This window comes from Somniosus microcephalus, chromosome 16 (genome assembly GCF_052327205.1).
Source record: "Somniosus microcephalus isolate GS21.2 chromosome 16, FLI_Smic_1.0, whole genome shotgun sequence".
Classification (NCBI taxonomy): domain Eukaryota; kingdom Metazoa; phylum Chordata; class Chondrichthyes; order Squaliformes; family Somniosidae; genus Somniosus; species Somniosus microcephalus.
The window spans coordinates 104925969-104952098 of record NC_141002.1 but is presented as its reverse complement, the minus strand read 5'-3'; the positions used below and the strand labels follow the sequence as shown (position 1 = coordinate 104952098).

The 26130-nt window shown below is 47.3% G+C and overlaps 1 protein-coding gene across 1 annotated transcript in view; it reads right to left on the bottom strand.

Moving 5' to 3' along the window:
• utp20 (UTP20 small subunit processome component) overlaps nucleotides 1–26130 on the bottom strand; it is a 148413-nt gene that overhangs the window by 88031 nt on the left and 34252 nt on the right. The window contains exons 19-23 of the mRNA XM_086009734.1: nucleotides 21232–21322; nucleotides 21052–21137; nucleotides 16156–16281; nucleotides 12096–12262; nucleotides 8126–8334 (exon numbers count right to left, since the gene is read on the bottom strand). Coding sequence (XP_085865860.1) covers nucleotides 8126–8334; nucleotides 12096–12262; nucleotides 16156–16281; nucleotides 21052–21137; nucleotides 21232–21322 — 679 coding nt within the window. The remainder of the gene's footprint in view (nucleotides 1–8125; nucleotides 8335–12095; nucleotides 12263–16155; nucleotides 16282–21051; nucleotides 21138–21231; nucleotides 21323–26130) is intronic.

Genomic DNA, 26130 nt, shown 5'->3' with positions numbered 1-26130 from the left:
GGACACCGGGGAGAACTCCCCTGCTCTTCTTCAAAATAGTGGCCGTGGGATCTTCTACGTCCACCTAAGAGGGCAGACGGGGCCTCGGTTTTACATCTTAATCCTTACGGCACCTCCGACAGTGCAGCACTCCCTCAGTACTGCACTGGGAGTGTCGGCCTGGATTTTTGTGCTCAAGTTTCAGGAGTGGGGCTTGAACCCACGACCTTCTGACTCGGAGGCGAGAATGCTACCCACTTGAGACACGGCTGAGATCAGTGCTTTCTATTAGCGCCCCAATGTTTACTCTGTGTACTATGTTAAAGTTAGCTGACAAGAGGAAAATATATCCTTAAATCAGTGAGCTGGTGTGAGCAGGGACAGAGGGACCTGGGAGTTAATGTGCATCGGTCCCTGAAGGTGGCGGGACATAGAGAGAGTGGTTAGCAAAGCATATGGGATCTTGGGCTTCATAAATAGAGGTACAGGAAACTCTCGATTTACCGGCACCTAAATAACCGGAAATCTTTGTTAACCGGCAAAATTCAGGAGTAGGTTCAGGTAAGTATTGCTTCATATTAGTGGCCGTTCCTGGATCTGTGGCCGTGTAACCGGGGTTCCTGCACCTGTTGCCATGCAACAGGGATGCCTGGATCTGTGGCCGTGTACGGGGCTCTCGTACCTTTTAACTATACCTCTTTGCAATCCGGACATTTTGATAAACCAGCACCACGCCGGTCCTGTCGGTGCTGGATAAAAAAGAGTTTCCTGTATCGAGTACAAAGTAGAAAAATTATGCTGAACCTTTATAAAGTGCTGGTTAAGCCACAACTGGAGTATTGCGTCCAGTTCTGGTCACCACACTTTAGGAAGGATGTGAAGGCCCTTGAGAGGGTGCAGAGGAGATTTACTGGAATGGTTCTGGGGATGGGTGACCTTAGCTACAAGGACAGGTTGCAGAAGCTGGATTTGTTTTCATTAGAGCAAAGGAGGTTGAGGGATGATTTGATAGAGGTGTACAAGATTATGACGGGTTTGGATAGGCTAGACGGGGAAAGACTGTTCCCACTAGTTGATGGTACAAGGACTAGGACACAGATTTAAGGTTTTGGGCAAGAGATACAGGGGGGATGTGAGGGAAAACTTTTTTACGCAGCGAGTGGTGAGGACCTGGAATTTGCTGACGACGGAAGTGGTGGAAGCGGAGACACTCAATGTTTTCAAGGGGAGACTGGATAGGCACTTGAGGGAAATAAACTTGCAGGGCTACGGGGAGAGAGCGGGGGAATGGGACTGACTGGATTGCTCTACAGAGAGCCGGCACGGACTCGATGGGCCGAACAATCTTCTTCTGTGCCATTATGACTCTATGACTATGACAATTAGAAAGTCGCACTCGTGCAGGATGGGAGAGCAGAGGATTGGGAATTTTTTTTAACCAGCAAAGGATGACTTAAAAAAATAAAGAGAGAGATGAATTATGAGAGTAAGCTGGCAAGAAACATTAAAACAGATAGTAAGAGTTTCTACAGGTATATAAAAATGAAGAGGGTAGCTAAAGTAAACGTTGGTCCCTTAGAGGATGCGACTGGGGAATTATTGGGCCAGAAATTCGTGAACGGGGCTTGCCGCGCGTGCAAGGTCCCGATTTGCACTTACCCGACGCGCCTGCCGATCACCTCCAGGGACGCCTGGAATTCCATTTTGAATCTGAAGAATCCCGGGCAGCGTTTGACGTCACGCCGCCCAGGAGTGCAGCCAGCGCGAAGCCTGGAGCGCGCTGTGTAACTGAGACACGCCCCTTGAGGTCTCAGTTTAACAGGACACGCCCCCAATGTTTCTGCCAAGCTGCTAAGCATTTTTACATGCAAAGCAGCAGTTTAAATAGGTTTTTGGAAGTTTTTTGAAGCTTTTGGTAACTTTTATAAACTTTTAAAAACGTTTACATTATTTTGAAGTATCTGAAGTAGTTTTAAACAGAATTAAAGCAACTTAAAGACTTTTAAAAGCCCTAAAAGATTTTTTTTAATTCCATTTATTTATTTAGCAATGTCGTCGTCATACGTGTCTTCACACTGTTCCCTTTGGGGAACTGTATGAAGTGGTGGAAGGATTTATGGCCATGATTAACGCTCATTCCGTGACCGTAACCATCTTTGAACCAGCCATTAGGGCGGTTAGTCCTATGGCGGGAGGGTTTTACGGGCTCCCACAAGCTATACAAGGAGGGGGGGGCCACCCACACCCACGGATGCAAATATCCCACTGGATGTCAACCCAGAATTTACAGCCGGAGCTCCGACTCCACTTGCCGGGACTGTCTGGAGCGGGGTTCGAAACCCTACCCTGATCTGGCCCAGCGGCGGGGATCCTACCGCTATGCCAAAGGCTCAATCCGATTAGCAACGTGAAATGGCTGGAATGAGCACAATTCACGGCATTAAAAGAACTCACAATTGAACTGATGATGACCTCAGCAATCTCCTCAAGGAGGTGGAGGCGCAGCGCCTGCTCATCATTGGTAATGAGAAGTCAAAGGCGCCGCAAAAAGGGCAGATGATAGCTTGGTCTTTCAAGTGGCAGCATAGGGCTCCAGTCACGGGGAGGGAAAAGGCGCAGGAAACGTATGGGTGTCACCTTTTGTGCGGAGTGGGCCTTTTGCGTAGCAGTAAGCATCCCCGCCGCTGGGCCAGAAGGAGTAGGGTTTCGAACCCCACTCCAGACAGTCCCGGCAAGTGGAGTCGGAGCTCCAACTATAAATTCTGGGTGGACATCCAGCGGGATACTTGCGTCCGTGGGTGTGGGCGGCCCCCCCACCCTCAGATGGGTCGTGGGAGCCCGTAAAACCCTCACGCCATAGGACTAACCACCCTAATGGCTGGTTCAAAGATGGTTACGGTCACGGAATGAGCGTTAATCACGGCCATAAATCCTTCCACCACTTCATACAGTTCCCGAAAGGGAACAGTGTGAGGATACGTACGACGATGACCTCTTGCGCAATGCACCTCCTTGGACCCTCAGTCGCAGATGCGAGGGGGCAAATCGTGCAATTGTTAAATTTTTCATTTTATTGACATGTAAAATGTTGGCCCAGTAATTCCCTTCCAAATGCGCGAGTACGGTCGGGGTACTTACGCGTCTGGCCGGAGGAAATGCCGGTTTTCAGCATGCACAGTGCATGTGGGGAAAACTGGCATTTCCTGTCCTCTCAACGAAGGGGTTCAGAGGCAGAACGCGTGCGACTGCACAGGCAGCGCGTGCGCAGTAAAATTCGCCGCTTTCATTCATGCTTTCAGTGAGGTCAAGTCCTTACAACTTACACATGAAAAAAGCATGGGTACAGTTGCTCCAGAGGCCGCGGAGGAAGATATTTCTTATCGTGGAGCTTCTGAAAGTATGTATGTCTGTATATATTCCTTTGCGTGTTATGTATATATTCCTTTACTTATGTGTATGAATGTATTATTTAATTATGACTTTCAGAGAAAGTAACTTATTGGAAAATCATAATTAAAAACATACATTCATACACATAAGTAAAGGAATATAAAACATACATACATATACATAAAGGTATATATGCGGACATACATACATAATTACTTATTACTGATGAAAAGTTTCTTTCTTAAAAGTGCTGGAAATGTTACATTACTCATTTTGGAACACTCATTTTCACATTCAATTCACACAGCCACAATTGCTCCTTCTACCTACCGTTCTGAAAACCCGTTTAAAAAAAAAAAAAAATTTAAATTTTAAAACTTACTTAAAATTTCTTAAAATAACTTCCCTCCCTTTCCCAAACAAAAATATTGCCTTTCAGAAGCTCCACGATAAAATATATCTTCCTCCGCAGCCTTGGAACAACTTTACACATGCTTTTTTCAAGTGTAACTTGTAAGGACTTACCCTCACTGAATCCATGAATGAAATCGACGAAGTTCACTGCGCAAGTGCTGCCTGTGCAGTCGCACGCGCTGTGCCTATGAACCCCTTCGTTCCGAGGTCTGGAAATGCCGGCGTTCCCCGCATGCGCTGTGCATGCTGAACGCCGGCATTTCCAACGGCCAGATGCGTGAGTACCCAGACCGTACTCACGCATTTGGTCACGAATTTCTGGCCCAATAATGGGGAACGGAGAAATGGCAGAGAACCTGAACAAATATTTTGCATCTGTCTTCACTGCAGAAGACATTAACAACATCCCAATAATGGATAATCAAGGGGCCACAGGGAGTGGGGAACTAAAGACAATCACTATCACTAAGGAAATAGTGCTCGGTAAAATAATGGGACTAAAAGACAACAAGTCCCCTGGACCAGACGGCCTGCATCCCAGGGTCTTAAAAGAAGTGGCTGCAGAGATAGTGGATGCATTGGTTGCAATATACCAAAATTCCCTGGATTCTGGAGAGGTCCCAGCGGATTGGAAAACCGCTAATGTAACACCCCTATTTAAGAAAGGAGGGAGACAGAAAGCAGGAAACTATAGACCAGTTAGCCTAACATCTGTCATTGGGAAAATGCTGGAGTCCTTCATTAAGGAAGCGGTAGCAGGGCATTTAGAAAAACATACTGCAGTCAAACAGAGTCAGTGTGGTTTTAGAAAAGGGAAATCATGTTTAACAAATTTGCTGGAGTTCTTTGAGGATGTAACAAGCAGGGTGGACAAGGGTGAGCCAGTGGATGTGGTGTATTTGGATTTCCAGAAGGCATTCGATAAGGTGCCACATAAAAGGTTACTGCATAAGGTAAGAGCTCACGGAGTTGGGGGTAATATATTAGCATGGATAGAGAATTGGCTAACTAACAGAAAGCAGAGAGTCGGGATAAATGGGTCATTTTCTGGTTGGCAAACGGTAACTAGTGGGGTGCCACAGGGATCGGTGCTCGGGCCTCAGCTATTTACAATCTACATTAATGACTTGGATGAAGGGACCGAGTGTAATGTAGCCAAGTTTGCGGATGATACAAAGATGGGTGGGAAAGCAAGTTGTGCAAAGGACACAAAGAATCTGCAAAGGGATATAGACAGGCTAAGTGAGTGGGCAGGAATCTGGCAGATGGAGTATAATGTGGAAAAGTGCGAGGTTATCCACTTTGGCAGGAAAAATAAAAAAGCAAACTATTATTTAAATGGAGGGAGATTACAAAATGCTACAGTTCAGAGGGACCTGGGGGTCCTTGTGCATGAAACACACAAAGTTAGCATGCAGGTACAGCAAGTAATCAAAAAGGCAAATGGAATGTTGACCTTTATTTTAAGGGGGTTGGAGTATAAAAGCAGGGAAGTCCTGCTACAACTGTACAGGGCGTTGATGAGACCACACCTTGAGCACTGCGTACAGTTTTGGTCTCCTTATTTAAGGAAGGATATATTTGCATTGGAGGCAGTTCAGAGACGATTCACTCGGTTAATTCCAGAGATGAAGGGTTTGACTTATGAGGAAAGGTTGAGCAGGCTGGGCCTATACTCATTGGAATTTAGATAAATGAGAGGTGATCTTATCGAAACATATGATACTGAGGGGGCTCGACAAGGTAGATGCAGAGAGGATGTTTCCCCTCATGGGGAACTCTAGAACTCGGGGGCACAGTCTCAGAATAAAGGGTCGCCCTTTTAGAACTGAAATGAGAAGGAATTTATTCTCTCAGAGGGTCGTAAATCTGTGGAATTCTCTGCCCCAGAGAGCTGTGGAGGCTGGGTCATTAAATACATTTAAGGTGGAGATAGACAGATTTTTGCAAGATAAGGGAGTGAAGGGTTATGGGGAGCGGGCGGGGAAGTGGCTTTGAGCCCAAGATCAGCCATGATCTTATTGAATGGCGGAGCAGGCTCGAGGGGCCAAGTGGCCTATTCCTGCTCCTATTTCTTATGTTCTTATGTAGGAGGGGCCGCTGAAGCAGGCCTTCACTCCACAATAAACCCACCCCGAAACAGGCCGCGCGGAACACAGTGCAACTTACAGGGAAGATTGATCACATCCGTGTTCTTATCGCCAGGAATAACACTGTTGGACTCCAAATTTGGGGGGGAATGAAAGTCACCCCGTTACGCAAATGGATTTCCAATTAATTACCCTGAACTGCTTCATATTTGGAACTTGCAGAGCAGTTAATCATTTAAGCATAAAGTAACTCTCAGCAACACTCGACCAGCAGTTACCAGACAGCTGATTTAGCACAACATTATGTGTTGAAGCACTGCTATGTATTGCATTCCTGCCTTGCATGTAAAATCTAATTTTACCAGGTGAATTTTCAGCACAATTTCCAGCTAGTCGGAATTACACATAGAGCCCTCTGTAATGAGATTCAGCAGAGCCTGGAATCCAAGACACTGTCATTTTGTAACCGAGTTACAGTTCGCATTGGTAATGTACAATAAGTTTAACTTTACTAACTGCTTCTGAATTAACGAGTGATTCACCCATCTTATATACGTGTTTACATGCACTTTTAAACTCTGGAGGCGAGGGAAAGGACCAATTAATTGAGCCTCAACTTGTCCCTCTCTCTCTTTCTGCTCAATAATCCTCAGAGATCGGCAGTGCTGCATTGCACCAAGTCCTCCTCAGCATTTGCCCGTGGGCCGACTCATCCATGCAATCACACTGCTAATCCCGAGCTACAGCCCACTGTCGAGCACCGAGAGACGCCAATTCCTGATTTACAACAGGCAGGAACATCACTACAGTGAATCTGAAACGATGAAACATGGCGCAAGAGCTTTTAATCTATCATCCATTGCGTTGACAACAACGACTTGTATTTATACAGCGCCTTTAATGTAGTAAAACGTCCCAGGGCACTTCACAGGAGCGATTATCAAACAAAATTTGACACCGAGCCACATAAGGCGATATTAGAAATAACAACAGAAAACGCTGGAAAAACTCAGCAGGCCAGGCAACATCCGTGGAGAGAGAAACAGAGTCAACGTTCCAGGTCGAAGCCAGGTCTGACAAAGGGTTTCGACCTGAAACGTTGACTTTGTTTCTCTCTCCACCGATGCTGCCTGGCCTGCTGAGTTTTTCCAGCGTTTTCTGTTGTTATTTCGGATTTCCAGCATCCGCAGTGTTTTGCTATCGTACGGCGATATTAGGACAGGTGACCAAAAGAGGTAGGTTTTAAAGAGCGTCTTAAAGGAGGAAAGAGAGGTAGAGAGGCGGTGAGCTATAGGGAGGGAATTCCAGATCTTAGGGCCCAGGCAGCAGAAGGCACGGCCGCCAATGGTGGAGCGATTAAAATCGGGGATGCTCAAGGGGCCAGAATTAGATGAGCGCAGATATATCAGAGTGTTGTAGGGCTGGAGGAGGTTACAGAGATAGGGAGAGGCGAGGCCATGGAGCGATTTGAAAAAGAGGATGAGAATTTTAAAATCGAGACATTGCTTAACTGGGAGCCAATGTAGGTCAGTGAGCACAAGGGTGATGAGCGACGCTAAAACACACCTGTATAAAATTTAGCTGAATGCAAGGGAGGGGTCACCTACTGGGAGATGAAACCCTTTTTAAGAATTAGTTTTCTCATCATGGTTTAGTAATACTGCAAAGGAAGCACTTGCATTTCTATAGCGCCTTTCACAACCTCAGGGTGTCCCAAAGCGCTTTATAACCAATGAAGTAAAGTGTAGTCACTGCTGTAATGTAGGAAACATGGCAGCCAAATTGCGCACAGCAAGCTCCCACAAACAGCAATGTGATAATGACCAGGTCATCTGTTAAGTGATGTTGGTTGAGGGATAAATATTGAGCAAGACACCAGGGAGAACTCCCCTGCTCTTCTTCGAAATAGTAGTATGGGATCTTTTACGTCCACCTGAGGGGGCAGATGGGGCCTCGGTTTAACGTCTCATCCGAAAGACAGTACCTCAGTACAGTACTGCACTGGGAGTGTCAGTCTGGATTATGGGCTTAAGTCTCTGGAGTGGGGCTCAAACCCATGACCTTCTGACTCAAATGAAAGTGCTACCCAATGAATCGCGGCGGACACCTGAAAACGTGCCAAATACTGTGTTTACAGTGCTCACCAATCTTCCCTTCCAGGGATCCCGCGCAGCCGGCTTTTCAATGCAAAAACGGTATTTAGAAGGGGCCGCGCGGCGCTGAACAAAATTACAGGGAACATTGGTGCTCACCTGATCTCTCAGCTGAAGAATTTGAGATACTGATGCGGTCATGCACAGCGAGATCTGGAGCAGTTTAGGCAGATAGTCGTTGATTAGATGGCCCAGTTTTTTCATCACCACTTCAGTGCCGTTTAGCAGGCTGTGCTGACGGCCTAGGGGCAAAACCTTTGACATATCCAGAGTTGTTACCGACTGTAACACTGCAGACAGACAGGACCCTGAAAAACAAGGAAGATAACATGCAACACCAACTCCAAGCTCAAGAATTCTGTTTGTGTCACTATAAACATTATATTTTCTCCTGCGGTCCCACAAGAGAGTTTTTAAAGGTGTTTCTTTTTTGTAAGCGCACCAGGAACTTTCGACAAACCACAAAACCGTTTACCCCACAATTGGACATTTCAATCCAAACTGTCGAATGAGAGAGAGCTAAACAGCACAACTGAACCCCGAAGCGAGTTATAGAAACATAGAAGATAGCAGGAGTAGGCCATTCGGCCCCTCGAGCCTGCTCCGCCATTCAATGAGATCATGGCTGATCATCCAAATTCAGTACCCTTGTCCCTGCCTTCTCCCCATATCCCTTGATCCCTTTAGCCTTAAGAAATATATCCAACTCCTTCTTGAATATATTTAATGAATTGGCCTCCACTGCCTTCTGTGGTAGAGAATTCCACAGGTTCACCACTCTCTGGGTGAAGAAATTCCTCCTCATCACTGTCTAAATGGCTTTCCCCTTATCCTTAGACTATGACCCCTGGTTTCAATGAGATCCCCTCTCATTCTTCTAAACTCCAGCGAGTATAAGCCCAATCGACCCAATCTCTCCTCATACGTCATTCCTGCCATCCCAGGTATCAGTCTGGTGAATCTTCGCTGCACTCCCTCCATGGCAAGAACATCCTTCCTCAGATAAGGCGACCAAACCTGCACACAATACTCAAGGTGCGGTCTCACCAAGGCCCTGTACAACTGCAGCAAGACATCCTTGCTCCTGTACTCAAACCTTCTCGCTATGAAGGCCAACATACCATTTGCCTTCTTAACCGCCTGCTGCACCTGCATGCTTACCGTACGGCTATAATGCTGCTGCAGTGCTTTCATATTCCTTACTTGCAATGTAAAAATATTCGACTAGCAACCCAAAGGTCACGAGTTCAAATCCCACCAGGGCAAGTCGTGAAACTAAATTCAATCAGCCTGGTAATTTCTGAGCTGGAACGGGAAATAATGACCGTGAAAGCTGCCGGGTTCTCCTCAAAACCTTTCTGGCTCACTAATGTCCCTCACGGAAGGGAGCCAGTGTACAGACCCAGTCTGGTCTATGTGAGTCCAGTCCCATACTACGTGACTGACTTAATACTCTCACGGCAACCAGGGATGTGAAACAAATAGTTGGGATTGATACAGGGATATGGGGAGAGAGCGGGGCAGTGGGATTAGTTTGGGATTGATACAGGGCTATGGGGAGAGAGCGAGGCAGTGGGATTAGTTTGGGGATTGATATGGGGAGAGAGCGGGGCAGTGGGATTAGTTTGGGATTGATACAGGGCTATGGGGAGAGAGCGGGGCAGTGGGATTATTTTGGGATTGATACAGGGCTATGGGGACAGAGTGGGGCAGTGGGATTAGTTTGGGATTGATACAGGGCTACGGGGAGAGAGCGAGGCAGTGGGATTAGTTTGGGGATTGATACAGGGCTATGGGGAGAGAGCGGGGCAGTGGGATTAGTTTGGGATTGATACAGGGCTACGGGGAGAGAGCGGCGCAGTGGGATTAGTTTGGGATTGATACAGGGCTATGGGGACAGAGTGGGGCAGTGGGATTAGTTTGGGATTGATACAGGGCTACGGGGAGAGAGCGAGGCAGTGGGATTAGTTTGGGGATTGATACAGGGCTATGGGGAGAGAGCGTGGCAGTGGGATTAGTTTGGGATTGATACAGGGCTACGGGGAGAGAGCGGCGCAGTGGGATTAGTTTGGGATTGATACAGGGCTATGGGGAGAGAGCGAGGCAGTGGGATTAGTTTGGGGATTGATACAGGGCTATGGGGGGAGAGCGGGGCAGTGGGATTAGTTTGGGATTGATATAGGGCTATGGGGAGAGAGCGGGGCAGTGGGATTAGTTTGGGATTGATACAGGGCTATGGGGACAGAGTGGGGCAGTGGGATTAGTTTGGGATTGATACAGGGCTACGGGGAAAGAGCGAGGCAGTGGGATTAGTTTGGGGATTGATACAGGGCTATAGGGAGAGAGCGGGGCAGTGGGATTAGTTTGGGTCTGATACAGGGCTATGGGGAGAGAGCGGGGCAGTGGGATTAGTTTGGGTCTGGTACAGGGCTATGGGGAGTGCAGTGTCTGTAGGGTGTTGTGAATAGAATGGACTCTGCATCAACTGAATGAAGGATTTCTCAAGTAGCTACAGCGATAATACGAAACTTGGGCAATCATTCAAGAAGATTTGGAAGACAAATACATGGAGAGAGTTGAATCAATAGCAAGAAGCGAGCCAGTAGGATCGGAATGGGAGAGACAGAAAGCAGGAATGTTAACAGTCCAAATTATTGCAGTGGTAATTTTTACCCCTCCCTTGCCTCAATCTCACAGTGACAGTCAGCCCTCCAGTACCTTGCCTATGTGGCCAGTATTCACACGTGCCCCCAGAGAGCAGGTACCACAGGATATCCGACAGTGAGGGGCATCATCACCAAATATCTCTACCCCAGAGGACTGTGGAGGCTCAGTCGGTGAGTATATTCAAGACAGAGATCGATGGATTTTTGGATAATAAGGCTATCAAGGGATAAGAACATAGAACATAATTAGGAGGAGTAGCAGGCCATTCAGCCCCTTGAGCCTGCTCCACCATTCAGTAAGATCATGGCTGATCTTCAACCTCAACTCCGCTTTCCTGCCCGATCTCCATATCTCTCGATTCCCCTAGAGCCCAAAAATCTATCGTTCTCAGCCTTGAATATACTCAAAGACTCAGCATTCGCAGCCCTCTGGGGCAGAGAATTCCAAAGATTCACAACCCTCAGTGAAGAAATTCCTCCTCATCTCAGTCTTAAATGGCCGACCCCTTATCCTGAGACTCTGACCCCTAGTTCTAGACTCTCTAGCCAGGGGAAACCTCTCAGCATCTACCCTGTCAATCTCCCTCAGAATCTTGTGTGTTTCAAATATGGGGATCGGGCAGGAAGACGGGAGTTGGGATAGAAGACCAGCCATGATCTTATTGAATGGCGGAGCAGGCTCAAGGGGCTGTATGGCCGATTCCTGCTCCTATCGCTCATGTTATTACGTATTAAGCTGCCCTCGCTGAATGTCATGTCACAACACAATCTTCACAGCAGATCACCGGACAGCAATCAATGGGATTATCTGAATGTTATCGTGATTTCGATGTGTGAGAAGAGAGCATATTGGAGACAAATAGACTGCAGACATCAGCCTCGATGCTTTTAAATTGGGGGCCCTAAACCTAGTTTGCAAAGCCTGCATTAAAATCATGAACTTATAATGTATGCATACATTTTCTTTTTTTACAACAGGAATGAAGACAGGTGACTTATTTGTACACACAAAATGAACAGCAGCACAACGGCAAAATACTGCGGATGCTGGAAATCTGAAATATAAACAGAAAACGCTGGAAACACTCAGCAGGTCAGGCAGCATCTGTGGAGCGAGAAACAAAGAGTTAAGTTTCAGGCTGGTGACGAATGTTCCCTTTAAGCTGCGCGGCCGCACAGCTGCCTGGAGCTCCCAGGCCGCCGGCTCACCAGCTTTTAAATGCAAAAAACTCCCAACTCCTTCAAGGCCCAAAATTAAATTAGAGGGAACATTGCCGATGACCCTTCGTCAGAACTGGAAAAAGTTACAGATGGCAACAGGTTTTAAGCAAGTACAGAGGCAGGGAAAAGGAACAGCTTCAAAGTATAAAGGACGCGAGCTGCGGAGTCCTGTCAGTGCATACCCTCAGTGAAAAGCTTCACTGGTTCAAGAAGGAGGTCCAGAAAGACGTGTATCTCCTGCGGCAGCGAGCCAGCCAGGAAGTGGAGAACGATGGCCATGCGGGTCCCTGCTGCTGCTCTGCCTTGCGTTTTGCTCCCAGTTTTGCTCCTCATGCGGCCGTAAAGGATCCTTTCAAAAAAAAAAGAGGAATTAAACATTTCTACAAGGAAGAATTTGAATTTGCTTTTGGAGTTTTGAAGCCAGCAACAGCTTTTAGTTCTTTTTTAATTTACTCATTCCTGGGGTGTGGGCGTCGCTGGCAAGGCCAGCATTTATTGCCCATCGCTACTTGTCCCTTGAGCAGGTGGTGGTGAGCCGCCTTCTTGAACCGCTGCAGTCCGTGTGGTGAAGGTGCTCCCACAGTGCTGTTAGGGAGGGAGTTCCAGGATTTTTACCCAGCGACGATGAAGGAACGGCCGATATACTTCCCAGTCAGGATGGTGTGTGACTTGGAGGGGAACTTGCAGGTGGTGGTGTTCCCATGTGCCTGCTGCCCTTGTCCTTCTAGGTGGAAGAGGTCACAGGTTTGGGAGGTGCTGCCGAAGAAGCCTTGGCGAGTTGCTGCAGTGCATCTTGTAGATGGTACACACTGCAGCCATGGTGTGCCGGTGGTGGAGGGAGTGAATGTTTACGGTGGTGGATGGGGAGCCAATCAAGCGGGCTGCTTTGTCCTGGATGGTGTCGAGCTTCTTGAGTGTTGTTGGAGATGCACTCATCCAGACAAGTGGAGAGTATTCCATCACATTCCTGACTTATGCCTTGTAGATGGTGGAAAGGCTTTGGGGAGTCAGGAGGTGAGACACTCGCTGCAGAATACCCAGCCTCTGACCTGCTCTTGTTGCCACAGTATTTATGTGGCTTGTCTAGTCAAGTTACCAGTCAATGGTGACCTCCAGGATATTGATGGTGGGAGATTCGGCGATGGTAATGCCGTTGAATGTCATGGGGCGGTGGTTAGACTCTCACTTGTTGGAGATAGTCATTGCCTGGCGCGAATGTTGCTTGCCACTCATCAGCCCAAGCCTGAATGTCGTCCAGGTCTTGCTGCATGCGGGCATGGACTGCTTCATTATCTGAGGAGTTGTGAATGGCGCTGAACACTGTGCAGTCATCAGCGAACATCCTCACTTCTGACCTTATGATGGAGGGAAGGTCATTGATGAAGCAGCTGAAGATGGTTGGGCCTAGGACACTGCCCTGAGGAACTCCTGCAGCGATGTCCTGGGGCTGTGATGATTGACCTCCAACCACCACAACCATCTTCCTTTGTGTTAGGTATGACTCCAGCCAGTGGTGCATTTTCCCCCCGATTCCCATTGACTTCAGTTTTACTAGGGCTCCTTGATGCCACACTCGGTCAAATGCTGCCTTGATATCAAGGGCAGTCACTCTCACCTCACCTCTGGAATTCAGCTCTTTTGTCCATGTTTGGACCAAAGCTGTAATGAGGTCTGGAGCCGAGTGGTCCTGGCGGAACCCAAACTGGGCATCAGTGAACAGGTTACTGGTGATTAAGTGCTGCTTGCTAGCAATGTCGATGACACCTTCCATCACTTTGCTGATGATTGAGAGTACACTGATGGGACAGTAATTGGCCGGATTGGATTTGTCCTGCTTTTTGTGGACAGGACACACCTGGGCAGTTTTCCACATTGTCGGAGAGATGCCAGTGTTGTAGCTGTACTGGAACAGCTTGGCTAGAGGCGCGGCTAGTTCTGGAGCACAAGTCTTCAGCACGACAGCTGGGATGTTGTCAGGGCCCATAGCCTTTGCTGTATCCAGTTCGCTCAGACGTTTCTTGATATCACGTGGAGTGAATCGAATTGGCTGAATACTGGCTTCTGTGGTGGTGGGGACCTCAGGAGGAGGCCGATATGGATCATCCACTCGGCACTTCTGGCTGAAGATGGTTGCAAACGCTTCAGCCTTGTCTTTTGCACTCACGTGCTGGGCTCCGCCATCATTGAGGATGGGGATATTCTTGGAGCCTCCTCCTCCCGTTAGTTGTTTAACGGTCCACTACCATCCATGACTGGATGTGGCAGGTCTGCAGAGCTTTGATCTGATCCGTTGATTGTGGGATCGCTTAGCCCTGTCTATAGCATGCTGCTTCCGCTTTCTAGCATGCATGTAGTCCTGTGTTGCAGCTTCCCCAGGTTGGCACCTCATTTTTAGGTACGCCTGGTGCTGCTCCTGGCATGCTCTTCTACACTCTTTATTGAACCAGGGTTGGTCCTCTGGCTTGATGGTAATGGTAGAGTGAGGGATATGCCGGGCCATGAGGTTACAGATTGTGGTGGAATATAATTCTGCTGCAGCTGAAGGCCCACAGTGCCTCATGGATGCCCAGTTTTGAGCTGCTAGATCTGTTCTGAAACTATCCCATTTAGCACGGTGGTAGTGCCACACAACACGATGGAGGGTGTTCTCAGTGTGAAGGCGGGACTTCGTCTCCACAAGGACTGTGCGGTGGTCACTGCTACCAATGCTGTCATGGACAGATGCATCGGCGACAGGTAGATTGATGAGGATGAGGTCAGGTAGGTTTTTCCCTTGTGTTGGTTCTCTCACCACATGTCACAGGCCCAGACTGGGAGCTATGCCCTTCAGGAATATGCCAGCTCGGTCAGTAGTGGTGCTACCGAGCAACTCTTGGTGATGGACATTGAAGTCCCCCAACCAGAGTACATTCTGTGCCCTTGTTACTCTCAGTGCTTCTTCCAAGTGGTGTTCAACATCACGGAGTACTGATTCATCAGCTGAGGGAGGGCGGTAGGTGGTAATCAGCAGGAGGTTTCCTTACCCATGCTTGACCTGAAGCCATGAGACTTCATGGGGTCTGGAGTCAATGTTGAGGACTTCCAGGGACACTCCTTCCCGACTGTATACCACTGTGCCGCCACCCCTGGTGGGTCTGTCCTACCGGTGGGACAGAACATACCCAGGGATGGTGATGGAGGAGTCTGGGACATTGGCTGAAAGATATGATTTTGTGAGTATGACTATGTCAGGCTGTTGCTTGACTAGTCTGTGGGACAGCTTTCCCAATTTTGGCACAATTCCCAAGATGTTGTTGAGGACTTTGCTGGGTTAACTGGGCTGGGTGTGCTGTTGTCGTGCCCGTAGCCGGTGCCGCGGTCGATGCCGGGTGGTCCGTCCGGTTTTATTCGTGTTTTTTGTAGCGTTTTTTTTTATAACTGAGTGGCTCGCTAGGCCATTTCAGAGGGCAGTGAAGACTCAGCCACATTGCTGTGGGTCTGGAGTCACATATCGGCCAGGCTGGGTAAGGGCAGTAGATTTCCTTCCCTAAAGGACATTAGTGAACCAGTTGGGTTTTTACTACAATCCGATAGTTTCATGGTCACCATTACTGATACTAGCTTTTTATTCTAGATTTATTTAATTAACTGAATTTAAATTCCCCAGCTGCCGTGGTGGGATTTTAACTCAAGTCTCTGGATCATTAGTCTGGATTACTAGTCCAGTAACATAACCACTATGCTACCGCTCCCGCTCCCGTTAAATATTCCAGATGTACCCTTTTCATACTATTAACTATCTTCTAAGCCTCTGTGAGATCTGACCACTCTTCCAGGCCGAATAGCCCACGTTTCCCCAGTCTTTCCTCAGACCCCCCCAACACTAGGAACCAGTCCCGTGGCTCTTCCCTGCCTCTGGCTCTCGAGTGGATCCCTCACATCTGGGTGACCAGAACTGGACACGGTCCTCAATCTGCGGTCACGGTTTATTAAATACTGGGCTAATAACCATGGCCACTGCAAGCAGGGATTGGAAAGCATGGAACTTAAGGATATTTACTGTGTCAAGAATGCAGAATTCCCACTCGTAGCCCAGGAGCCGGAGCCCCAAGCCCTGTTAAACTGACACAGAACAGGGGTCGAGCTGGGCACCTTGTGCTGGACTGCGACTTCAGGCTCCCCCACCCCTCGCAAAATGCTCCGCACTTGTTCTGTACATTCTGTGTATATTATAAGAACATTCACAAGCTCAGCTTTGCCTACCTCATTATAACTGGGATGAGCTCAATCCTGTGTGGGGCTGACACGACGGTCGTCTCCTCTGCGATGCTGAAGTGAATGATTTCTTCTTTGAAGTTCTTGTCGTCTAGCAGTCGCTCGAGATTTTCCCTGCAGAAAGGAAGCAAGAGCAGGTTTTAAGTTCAATTTTTTCCCAGTCCTGGCGACTTCGATGGAAACACTGACGATTTTCCCCCATTCATTTCAATAATTGGATTATAAACTTTCCGTAAAAGGCGAAGTCTAAATTATTCGCATTTCGTTCAGTAGATTAAATATTTATGGGCTGATTTGTTTTGTCTTCAGGTCTAGGAGACCTGGTTTAGAAGAGGTGCTAATCCTGCCTGAAATGCCAGGTGCAAATAGCCGTGATCAATGATCCCTTTAAGTTTTTTGGGTGCGCGGCCCATTTAAAATACTGCGCACACGTGCGCCTTTTCCTATTTAAGAGCAGTGAGTGGGCTGCGCGGGAGCTGCAGAGCCCTGCGCGGCCGTGCAGCTTAAAGGGAACACGCAGTGATGGGAGAGAAAAATCATGCCTAAATTAAATATATATAAAGGAATGTTACAATAAGAAAGTCTGAAAGTCTTGAGTCTCAACTGACATCTCAACCCGTTAGCAGGTTGCAGGAGCTGGGACTAGGAATGGAAAGATAACCCTGGATCAGTTCTGATTGAAAGGTCACCGACCTGAAATGTTAACTCTGTTTCATAGAATCCAAGAAACCTACAGCACAGGAGGAGGCCATTCGGCCCATCGAGCCTGTGCTGGCTCTCTGAAAGAGCGATCGTGCTCAGTTCCCCCCCCCCCGCCTTTTGGCCATAACCCTGTGAGTTCCTCATCCTCCAGAACCGTCCAACTCCCTTTAAAATTATTGATGGAATCAGCTCCCACCACCTTTCCAGGTCGAGCGTTCCCGATCCCCACAACTCTCGGAGTGAAAACATTTCTCCTCGTCTCCCCTCTAGATCTTCTGCCAATGATTTTGAATCATTGACCTCTGGTTATTGACCCACTCGCCAGAGGGAAGAGTTTTTCTCTCTCATCATCTTGAAAACCTCTATTGGGTCACCTTCTCTGATCCAAGAACAGTCCTAACTTTTCCAACCTCTCCTCAACCTGAGTATTGTGTCCAATTCTGGGCACCGCACTTTAGGAAGGATGTGAAGGCCTTAGAGAGGGTGCAGAAAAGATTTACGAGAATGATTCCAGGGATGAGGGACTTCAGTTACGTTAATAGACTGGAGAAGCTGGGGTTGTTCTTCTTGGAGCAGAGAAGATTGAGAGGAGATTTGATAGAGGTGTTCAAAATCATGAGGGGTCTGGACAGAGTAGATAGAGGGAAACTGTTCCCATTGGTGGTAGGGTCGAGAACCAGAGGGCACAGATTTAAGGTGATTGGCAGAAGGACCAAAGGCGACATGAGGAAAAACTTTTTTACGCAAAGAGTGGTGAGCCTGTGGAATTCCCTGCCACAGAGGGCTGTGAAGGCTAATTCAATAAATATTTTCAAGAGAGAATTGGATATATTTTTGAAGGCTAAGGGGATTAAGGGTTACGGAGAAAAGGCGGGGACGGGGTACTGAACTGGTAAGATCAGCTATGATCTCAGACGAAGATCAGCCATGATCTCATTGAATGGCGGAGCAGGCTCGAAGGGCCGAATGGCCTACTCCTGTTCCTATCTCTATGTTTCTATGTTTCTATGAGTGGTTAGGATCTGGAATGCACTGTCTGAAAGGGTGGAGGAGGCAGATTCAATCGAGGCTTTCAAAAGGGAATTGGATAAGTACCTGAAGGAAAAAAATTTGCAGGGCTACGGGGAAAGGGCGGGGGAGTGGGACTAGCTGAAGTGCTCTTGTAGAGAGCCAGCACAGGCTCGACAGGCCGAATGGCCTCCTTCTGTGCTGTAACCATTCTATGATTCTATAACTGGAGTTCCTTATCCCTGGTAACATTCTGGTAAATCTCCTCTGCACTCTTTCTAATGCCTTTACACCTTTACTAATCACATGTTTCTCTCTCCACAGATGCTGCCCGACCTGCTGAGTGTTTCCAGCACTTTGTTTATATTCCTGCTTGATGAGGCTGTGGTGACACCGTTTTAGCCCCGTGCCCTGGCTTTAGTAGAAAACACCTCACACACAATCCAGGTAAATGTACTTCACACGTGTGGATTTACTGAACAAACATCTCCCACCGTTCAGTAACCAAGGAAGTAAAGCACTCACAACGATCAATAAATACTCGCACTCTCTGCTTTTCGTCTCCCCATTTTACCAACAAACGTACAAAAGGGTTAACATTCACAGTCATACACCAAGGGCAGCAGGCGCATGGGAACACCACCACCTCCAAGTTCCCCGCCAAGTCTCTCACACACCATCCTGACATAGAAATATATCGCAGTTCCTTCATCATCGCTGGACCAAAATCCTGGAACTCCCTCCCTAACAGCACTGTGGGAGCACCTTCAACCACACGGACTGCAGTGGTTCAAGAAGGCGGCTCACCACCACCTTCTCGAGGGCAACTAGGGATGGGCAATAAATGCTGGCCTTGCCAGCGACGCCCACATCCCAGGAACGAATAAGAAAAAATACAGATATGAGTATCGAGATCACATGATCTACGACAGTGCATGTTACTCATTTACAAATCAGAAATGCAATGGCAGGGCGGAAAGAGAAGAAATAATGAAGGACCCAGAAAAGGCCTAAAACACCGTTTACATCTGTGGGCCTTTTAATGTTCCTCCCATCTCGAGGTTCATCCCGAGGCTCATCCCCGCCCCCTTCCCGTCAGGTTTCTTTGGCGTTTCTGGGGACTCGGCATCTAAGACGCCCTCTGCCCACGAGGTGTCGCAGGGCTCGGCCTTGGCCCTCGCTGAACACACCAACCGAGCTCCCACATGCGATGGGCAGGAGCTTCCAACGACAGCTTCATGCCCGACCAGGACATGAAGCATGGCCGAGATTAGGCGGCAATCTGGCAAGAACTCTTTCCACCGGATTTTGTAGTCCAGTACGTTCCGTCCACACACAAAAACAGGCACAGTTGGGGTATACTGGACACGAATATAATTACAAAGTATTTACAGCAGAGAAACAGGCCATTCGGCCCAACTGGTCTATGCTGGTGTTTCTGCACCACGCGAGCCTCCTCCCACCCTACTGCATCTCACCCCATCAGCATATCCTTCTATTCCTTTCTCCCTCGTGTTTATCGAGCTTCCCCTTAAATGTATCTATACTATTCACCTCAAAAACTCACTGTGGTACTGGAAACTTTCGATTTACCGGCACCTAAATAACCGGAAATCTCGGTTAACCGGCAAAATTCAGGAGTAGGTTCAGGTAAGTTTTACTTCATATTACTTGTCTTCCTCGATCTGTTGCTGTGCAATTGGGTGTGGCTGCAGCTGTTGCTAAGCTACAGAGGCACTTGGAACTTGTGGCCATTGTTCTGCACCTGTTGCTAAGCAACAGGGTTTGTTGCTTTATACGGAGCTCTCAGCTCTCCGTATCTTTTACTACAGATCTCGGTTATCCGGAATTTTTGATGAACCGGCACCCCGTCGGTGCCGGATAAAAAAAAGTTTCCTGTAGCAAGTTCCATATTTTATTTAAAATGCTTATGCTATTTATTCTGCATGCAGCATAACAGAGGATGTTTCCCCTGGCTGGAGAGTAGAGAACCAGGGGTCACAGTCTCAGGGATAAGGAGTCGGCCATTTAGGACAGAGATGAGGAGGAATTTCTTCACTCAGAGGTTGGTGAATCTTTGGAATTCTCTGCCCCAGAGGGTTGTGGAGGCTCAGTCGATGGGAGTATATTCAAGGCTAAGATACATGGATTTTTGAGACTCTAGTGGGAATAAAGGGATATGGTGATCGTGCGGGAAAGTGGAGTTGAGGTCAAAGATCAGCTATGATCTCATTGAATGGCGGAGCAGGCTCGAGGGGCCGAATGGCCGACTCCTGCTCCTATTTCTTATAATATATAGAACAGTAACTGTAGCTAAAATGGACAATCTCCACTGATATTCTTTGCTGCAGCTTAAATCTATCTCTAAATTTTGTTTAGTGACTGCCTTTGCTGCTCCCTCCCTCCCAAAGACACAGGGAATGAGACTTCAAGGGTGAGAGAAAAGTAATGTGTAGACGCACACAGCAAGGGAGATACGCTGAGGCAGAGAGAGACACACACAGACAATGAGAGGACGAGGGACCAGAGCATGAGAGGGAGAGCGCAGGCGAGACACGAGAAAAACAAGGCAGGAGAACTGGAAAGTGCAACACAATCAAAGACACAAACATTTACAAGGATGTTGTCAGGACTGGAGAACTTTAGCTATGAGGAAAGATTGGATAGGCTGAGGGTTGTTTTCTTTGGAACAGAGTAGGCCGCGGAGAGATTTAATTGAGGTATATAAAATTATGAGGGGCCTAGATAGGGTGGATAGGAAGGACCTACTTTGCTTAGCAGAGAGGTCAATAACCAGGGGCCTTAGATTTAAAGTCATTGGTAGAAGGATGAGGGGAGTTGAGGAGAACTTTTTTCACCCAGAGGGTGGTGGGGGTCTGGAACTCACTGCCTGAAAGGGTGATCGAGGCAGAAACCCTCACCACATTTAAACAGTACTTGGATATGCACTTGAAGTGCCGTAACCTACAGGGCTACGGACTGAGAGCTGGAAAGTGGGTTAGGCTCATTTTCAGCCGGCACTGACACGATGGGCCGAATGGCCTCCTTCTGTGCCATAAATCGCAGAGACAACTTTTTGTTAATTCCTGCCAGTAAACAATGTGACGGGAGATTAAATCGTGTTAAAAAAATAATGAAGGTTTATTAGGAAGACACGGGACCGGTTAGCATTACCTGTAAGGCAGCAGGTGTGGGTGTTTGTAGGTGAGCAGACATTCCAAGGCGATCTTCTGCACGTCCTGGTAATGATGACACAGTAGCTAAACAGGGGGAAAAAGAACAGGTTAAAAGAGGTGCTTAACTGAAGAAAAAGAGAGATCGCCGGTGCTGTGGGCCATATACGTGTTTGGTTACCTGGGTGTATAATTCCTTCAGCTTGGGTTCCAGGTAAAGCGACCTTGGGTTGGTAAACTTCGAGAAAACTTTCAGGTGAGCAATCAGTTGCCTGTAACAACATAAATCAGGTTAAAATTTGCAGAACATGAATAAAGCCAAGGATAATTCGCAATCAAACTCTCTGAAGGAGCGGCGGGCTGGATTATCTCAAAGTATAACTTGCATTTCACTGCCAAAACAGCAAGGGCGCTGGGTCTCTGGAGTGACAGCGTGAATGAATCCCGTGAAGGATCCAAATGTTTCAGCACATCATCTTTCGGTTCATGAAACGGCCCTTTTACACGTCAAACTGCGCCTCTACGGGGCAGCTTGGCTCAGTCAGTGGCACTCTCGCCTCGGTCACAAGGTTGCAGGTTCAAAAGCCCCGCTCCGAAAGGTGGGCGCATTATCTAGGCCGACACTCCAGCGTAATACTGAAGGAGTGCTGCAGTGCCAGAGGTGCCGCCCTTTGGATGAGACATTAAACCGAGGCCCCGTCAGCCTGTTCCAGGGGATTCTCAGGCACGATTTTCAAGCAATTAACCCGCAGGCATGAATTTCGGAATGATACCAAGCTGGACAAACACTCCCGTTAAACAAGACATGTGCGTGGCTACAGCACGGCCTGTCTGCCCTCTCCCCGAAAAGCTTTATCGGAAAATGATCCCGATTTTAAACCCTGCATCTACTGCCGACAGAGTATCGTAAAATCAACCCTGCATCTACTGCCGACAGTATCGTAAAATCAACCCTGCATCTACTGCCGACAGTATCGTAAAATCTACCCTTACATAAAGAAAAGAACTTGTATTTATATAGCACCTTCCAAGTCCTCAGGACATCCCAAGCGCTTCACAGCCAATGAAGTACTTTTGAAGTGTACTCACTGTTGTAATGTAGGAAACGCAGCAGCCAATTTGCGCACAGCAAGCTCCCACAAACAGCAATGAGATAAAGGACCAGATCATGTTTTTTAGGTGCTGGTTTATGGATAAATCTTGGCCCAGGACACCGGGGAGCACTCCCCTGCTCTTCTTACTTTTAACATTGGCGCAAAGTAGCTTCCATTTCACACTGATATCAAATTGTAACCCAAGTCTCGAGTCAGTGCCCAACCTGACTCTGGAGTCAAACTCCCACCGATCTCTCTGTTGGACACTGTCTCGTCAAACTGAGTGCGCAAAGTGCCAAGCGGCTTCCTTGGAACTCCTGCATTCTTTCCACACCTACCTACAACTAACTACAGGAAACTTTCTGATATCCGGCACTGACGGGACCGAGCTGGTGCCGTACCATCAAAAGTGCCGGACATACCAGTGTTAATGTTGAAACATACGGAACTGAAAAGCTCCGTGTGAATCAACAGCTTCAAAACAGTCGGCTGCAGCTGCAAGCGTCTCCAGCTGAAGCTGTTGCTATAGCTACAGACCTTGCAGTGCCTGACTGGGGAAAAAAAAAAGCAACGAGAACTAAAAAAACTTATAGAAAACGGCTCCTGATTTTTGCCATTAGATCCGAGTATTCCGGACATATAACCTCCGGATAAACCAAAGTTTCCTGTAAAATGTTTCGAGAGCGTGGGCACTGCAGCCAACCCACTGTCTAAACCTTTAACAGTCAGCTGCTGGGACAGACACTCCACGTTATGTGTACAAGTGGCTAGGAGCTCTTTCCCGAGCAGCAGAATTCCAGGTTCACATCGAGCGTAGACAGAGCACAGCCTGGCTGAAACCCAAATAAGTACCAGGGTCAGACATGCAGCTGCAGTGTAAATGCACCCTCAGAGGGGATCCAACTAGTGACAACTCACTTGGTTGACGGTCTATATATTATTCTGTGAAGGCTGAACAAATAAAGCATCAACATTTTTAAATTAAAATTTTTTTTTTATATCCATAGAATTTACAGCACAGAAACCGGCCATTCGGCCCAACTGGTCTATGCCGGTGTTTATGCTCCACATAAACTTCCTCTCACCCCTCTTCATCTCACCCCATCAGCACATCCTCCTATTCCTTTCTCCCTCATGTGTTTATCCAGCTTCCTCTTAAATGCATCTATACTATTCGCCTCAACCACTCCCTGTGGCAGCGAGTTCCACATTCTCACCACTCTCTGGGTAAAGAAGTTTCTCCTGAATTCCTTTTTGGGTTTATTAGTGACTGTCTTATATTGATGGCCAATGTTCCCGTTAATCTGCGCAGCGCTCTGGAGATCCCGCGCAGGCTGCTTGCCGGCTTCACAACGGAAAAACCGCGCATGCGTGGAAATTTGATTGGGCCAAGCAGCCCCTTAAAGGGGCCACGCACCCCTCAAAAAATTAGAAGGAACATTGTTTCTGGCCCCTAGTTTTGGTCTTTTCCACAAGTGGAAACACCTTCTCTACATCTACCCTATCGAACCCTTTCAGAATTTTAAAGACCTCTATCATCCAGGCAGACATGCTTGAAAAAAGGAGTTTAATCAGCGTCTGTGCTCAGAGGAAGAATCTCACTCACTGGAAGTGTTGGTCAGAGATTCAGCAACATGGTGCTTTAGCCCCTGTCTCATGTGCTCCTGTTAAGCAATGCCCCCTGTGGTGATCACAGAATTGACCCTATTTATAACATTAAGATTCTCATCAGTCCTGCTAGAGTTTCCTATATTGGGCAGGTGTCTGGCTCATTGCTACAGCCAATAGGTGCATCTCATTTCCATTTCCAGCTCTGATTGGGTAGAAAAATGTATCCAAACCAACAAAATGATTACTCTAACAAATAATTGTATGGCCTAAGTCCTGGGAGACGACCCTCCCCTGGTTCTGGGAAAAGCTGGAAGGGGGTAAATTGAAAACTAATCTGTGGAAACAATATTTCAGTGAGCGAGTGGTCAATCTATGGAACAGGCTCCCTGGGGAGACGGTGAAAGCAGTTAGTATTGATTCATTCAAATGCAAATTAGATAGATTTCTTTCAGACAGTAACATTTTGGGGTCCAGTACAGGAGTAATTGGAGACATGATGTGTGGAGAGTGTAACGTGCTCGGGAGGAACAGGTGACTTTGGACCTCTGGTTCCTAAAGCTCTCCACCACTGGGGGTTTTCCTCACCTCATGTCTGGGTCTGTTGTAGACTCATTGATAGATTGATCGCTGTGATTGGTCAACAACTCCATTATCGTTGGATCGTGCGATTACTGCGATGGTACAAGGTGAACTAGATAAAAACAGCCGACTGCAAGTGATAACCCAGGATAAAGAACAATTCATCCAGGCTGGAACTGGTTCTGATGATTCAGCACAGGGAAGGCATCATCCGTGACTAAGTGGCAGTAGGATGGCTCATTAACATGCTGCCGCTGATATTTTAATGTTTAAGTGTCATTTAACCTTTACACTGATAAGACCACCAAAACCTCGCTGCTAACTGCCCTTGCTCAGTGACTTGGATCAAACCTCGTGTTCCGAACAGCGCCATAAAATCTAGCTGGCAAGTTTATTTTTAAACCCCGGAATTACAAGAAGCGATATACTCAAGTGGTACTTAACATCAATGTAATTTCCAAGAGATGTTTTCGAGGGGCTGTCTGCCTCGAATGGGACTGTTAGCAGAACAGCAAATGGTGCAATTAGAACAAGAGCCAAAACTGCTGAATATTATTCTTGAAGTGGAAATCACGAGCAGAAGTATTCCAGCGACACACTGACAGCCTTCATTTGTCTTTCAGCTAAGTTTCCCAACTAGATTTACTTGCCTACAATTTTCCAACACAATGACGTATTCATAGAATCATATGGCACAGGAGGCCATTCGGCCCATCGTGCCTGTGCCGGCTGTTTGGTAGAGCTACCCAATTAGTCCCACTCCCCCCTGCTCTTTCCCCAGAGCCCTGTAAATATTTTCCCTTCAAGTATTTATCCAATTCCTTTTTGAAAGTTACTATTGAATCTGCTTCCACCGCCCTTTCAGGCAGCGCGTTCCAGATCACAACAACTTGCTGCGTAAAATAAAATTCTCATGTTACCTCTGGTTCTTTTGCCAATCACCTTAAATCTGTGTCCTCTGGTTACCGCCCCTTCTGCCACTGGAAACAGTCTCTCCTTATTTACTTTATCAAAAGCATTAATGATTTTGAACACCTCTATTAAATCTCATCTTAACCTTCTCTGCTCTACGGAGAACAATCCCAGCTTCTCCAGTCTCTCCACATAACTGAAGTCCCTCACCCCAGGCACCATTCTCGTAAATCTCCTCCGCACCCTCTCCAAGGCCTTGACATCCTTCCTAAAGTGTGGTGCCCAGAATTGGCCACAATACTCAACTGGGGCCTCATCAGTGTTTTATAAATGTTTAGCATAACTTCATTGATTTTGTACTCTATACCTCTATTAATAAAGCTAAGGATCCCGTGTGCTTTTTAACAGCCTTCTCAACTTGTCCCGTCACCTTCAAAGATTTGTGTACATGAACCCCCAGGTCTCTCTGTTCCTGCACCTCCTTTAGAATTGTACCCTTTAGTTTATATTGCCTCTCCTCATTCTTCCTACCAAAATGTATCACCTCGCACTTCCCTGCATTAAATTTCATCTGCCATGTGTCCGCCCATTTCATCAGTCTGTCGATGTCCTCCTGAAGCCTGTTACTATCCGTCTCTTATTACATTACCATTAGGTACTGTATTTGTTAGTCTTTCTATAGGTTTATTTGGGTTTAGTATCTTTAAGTTCATTCACAGTAGCACTTCAGTGTTAGCCCTCAACCTGCACCACCAAAATAGATTACTCAGTCAACCATCTTATTGGGGTCTTGTTGCACACATTGGCTGCTCTATTTGCCTATGTAACACTGACTGCACTTCAAAATAATTCATTTGCTGTGAAGCATTTTTGGGATGACCGGG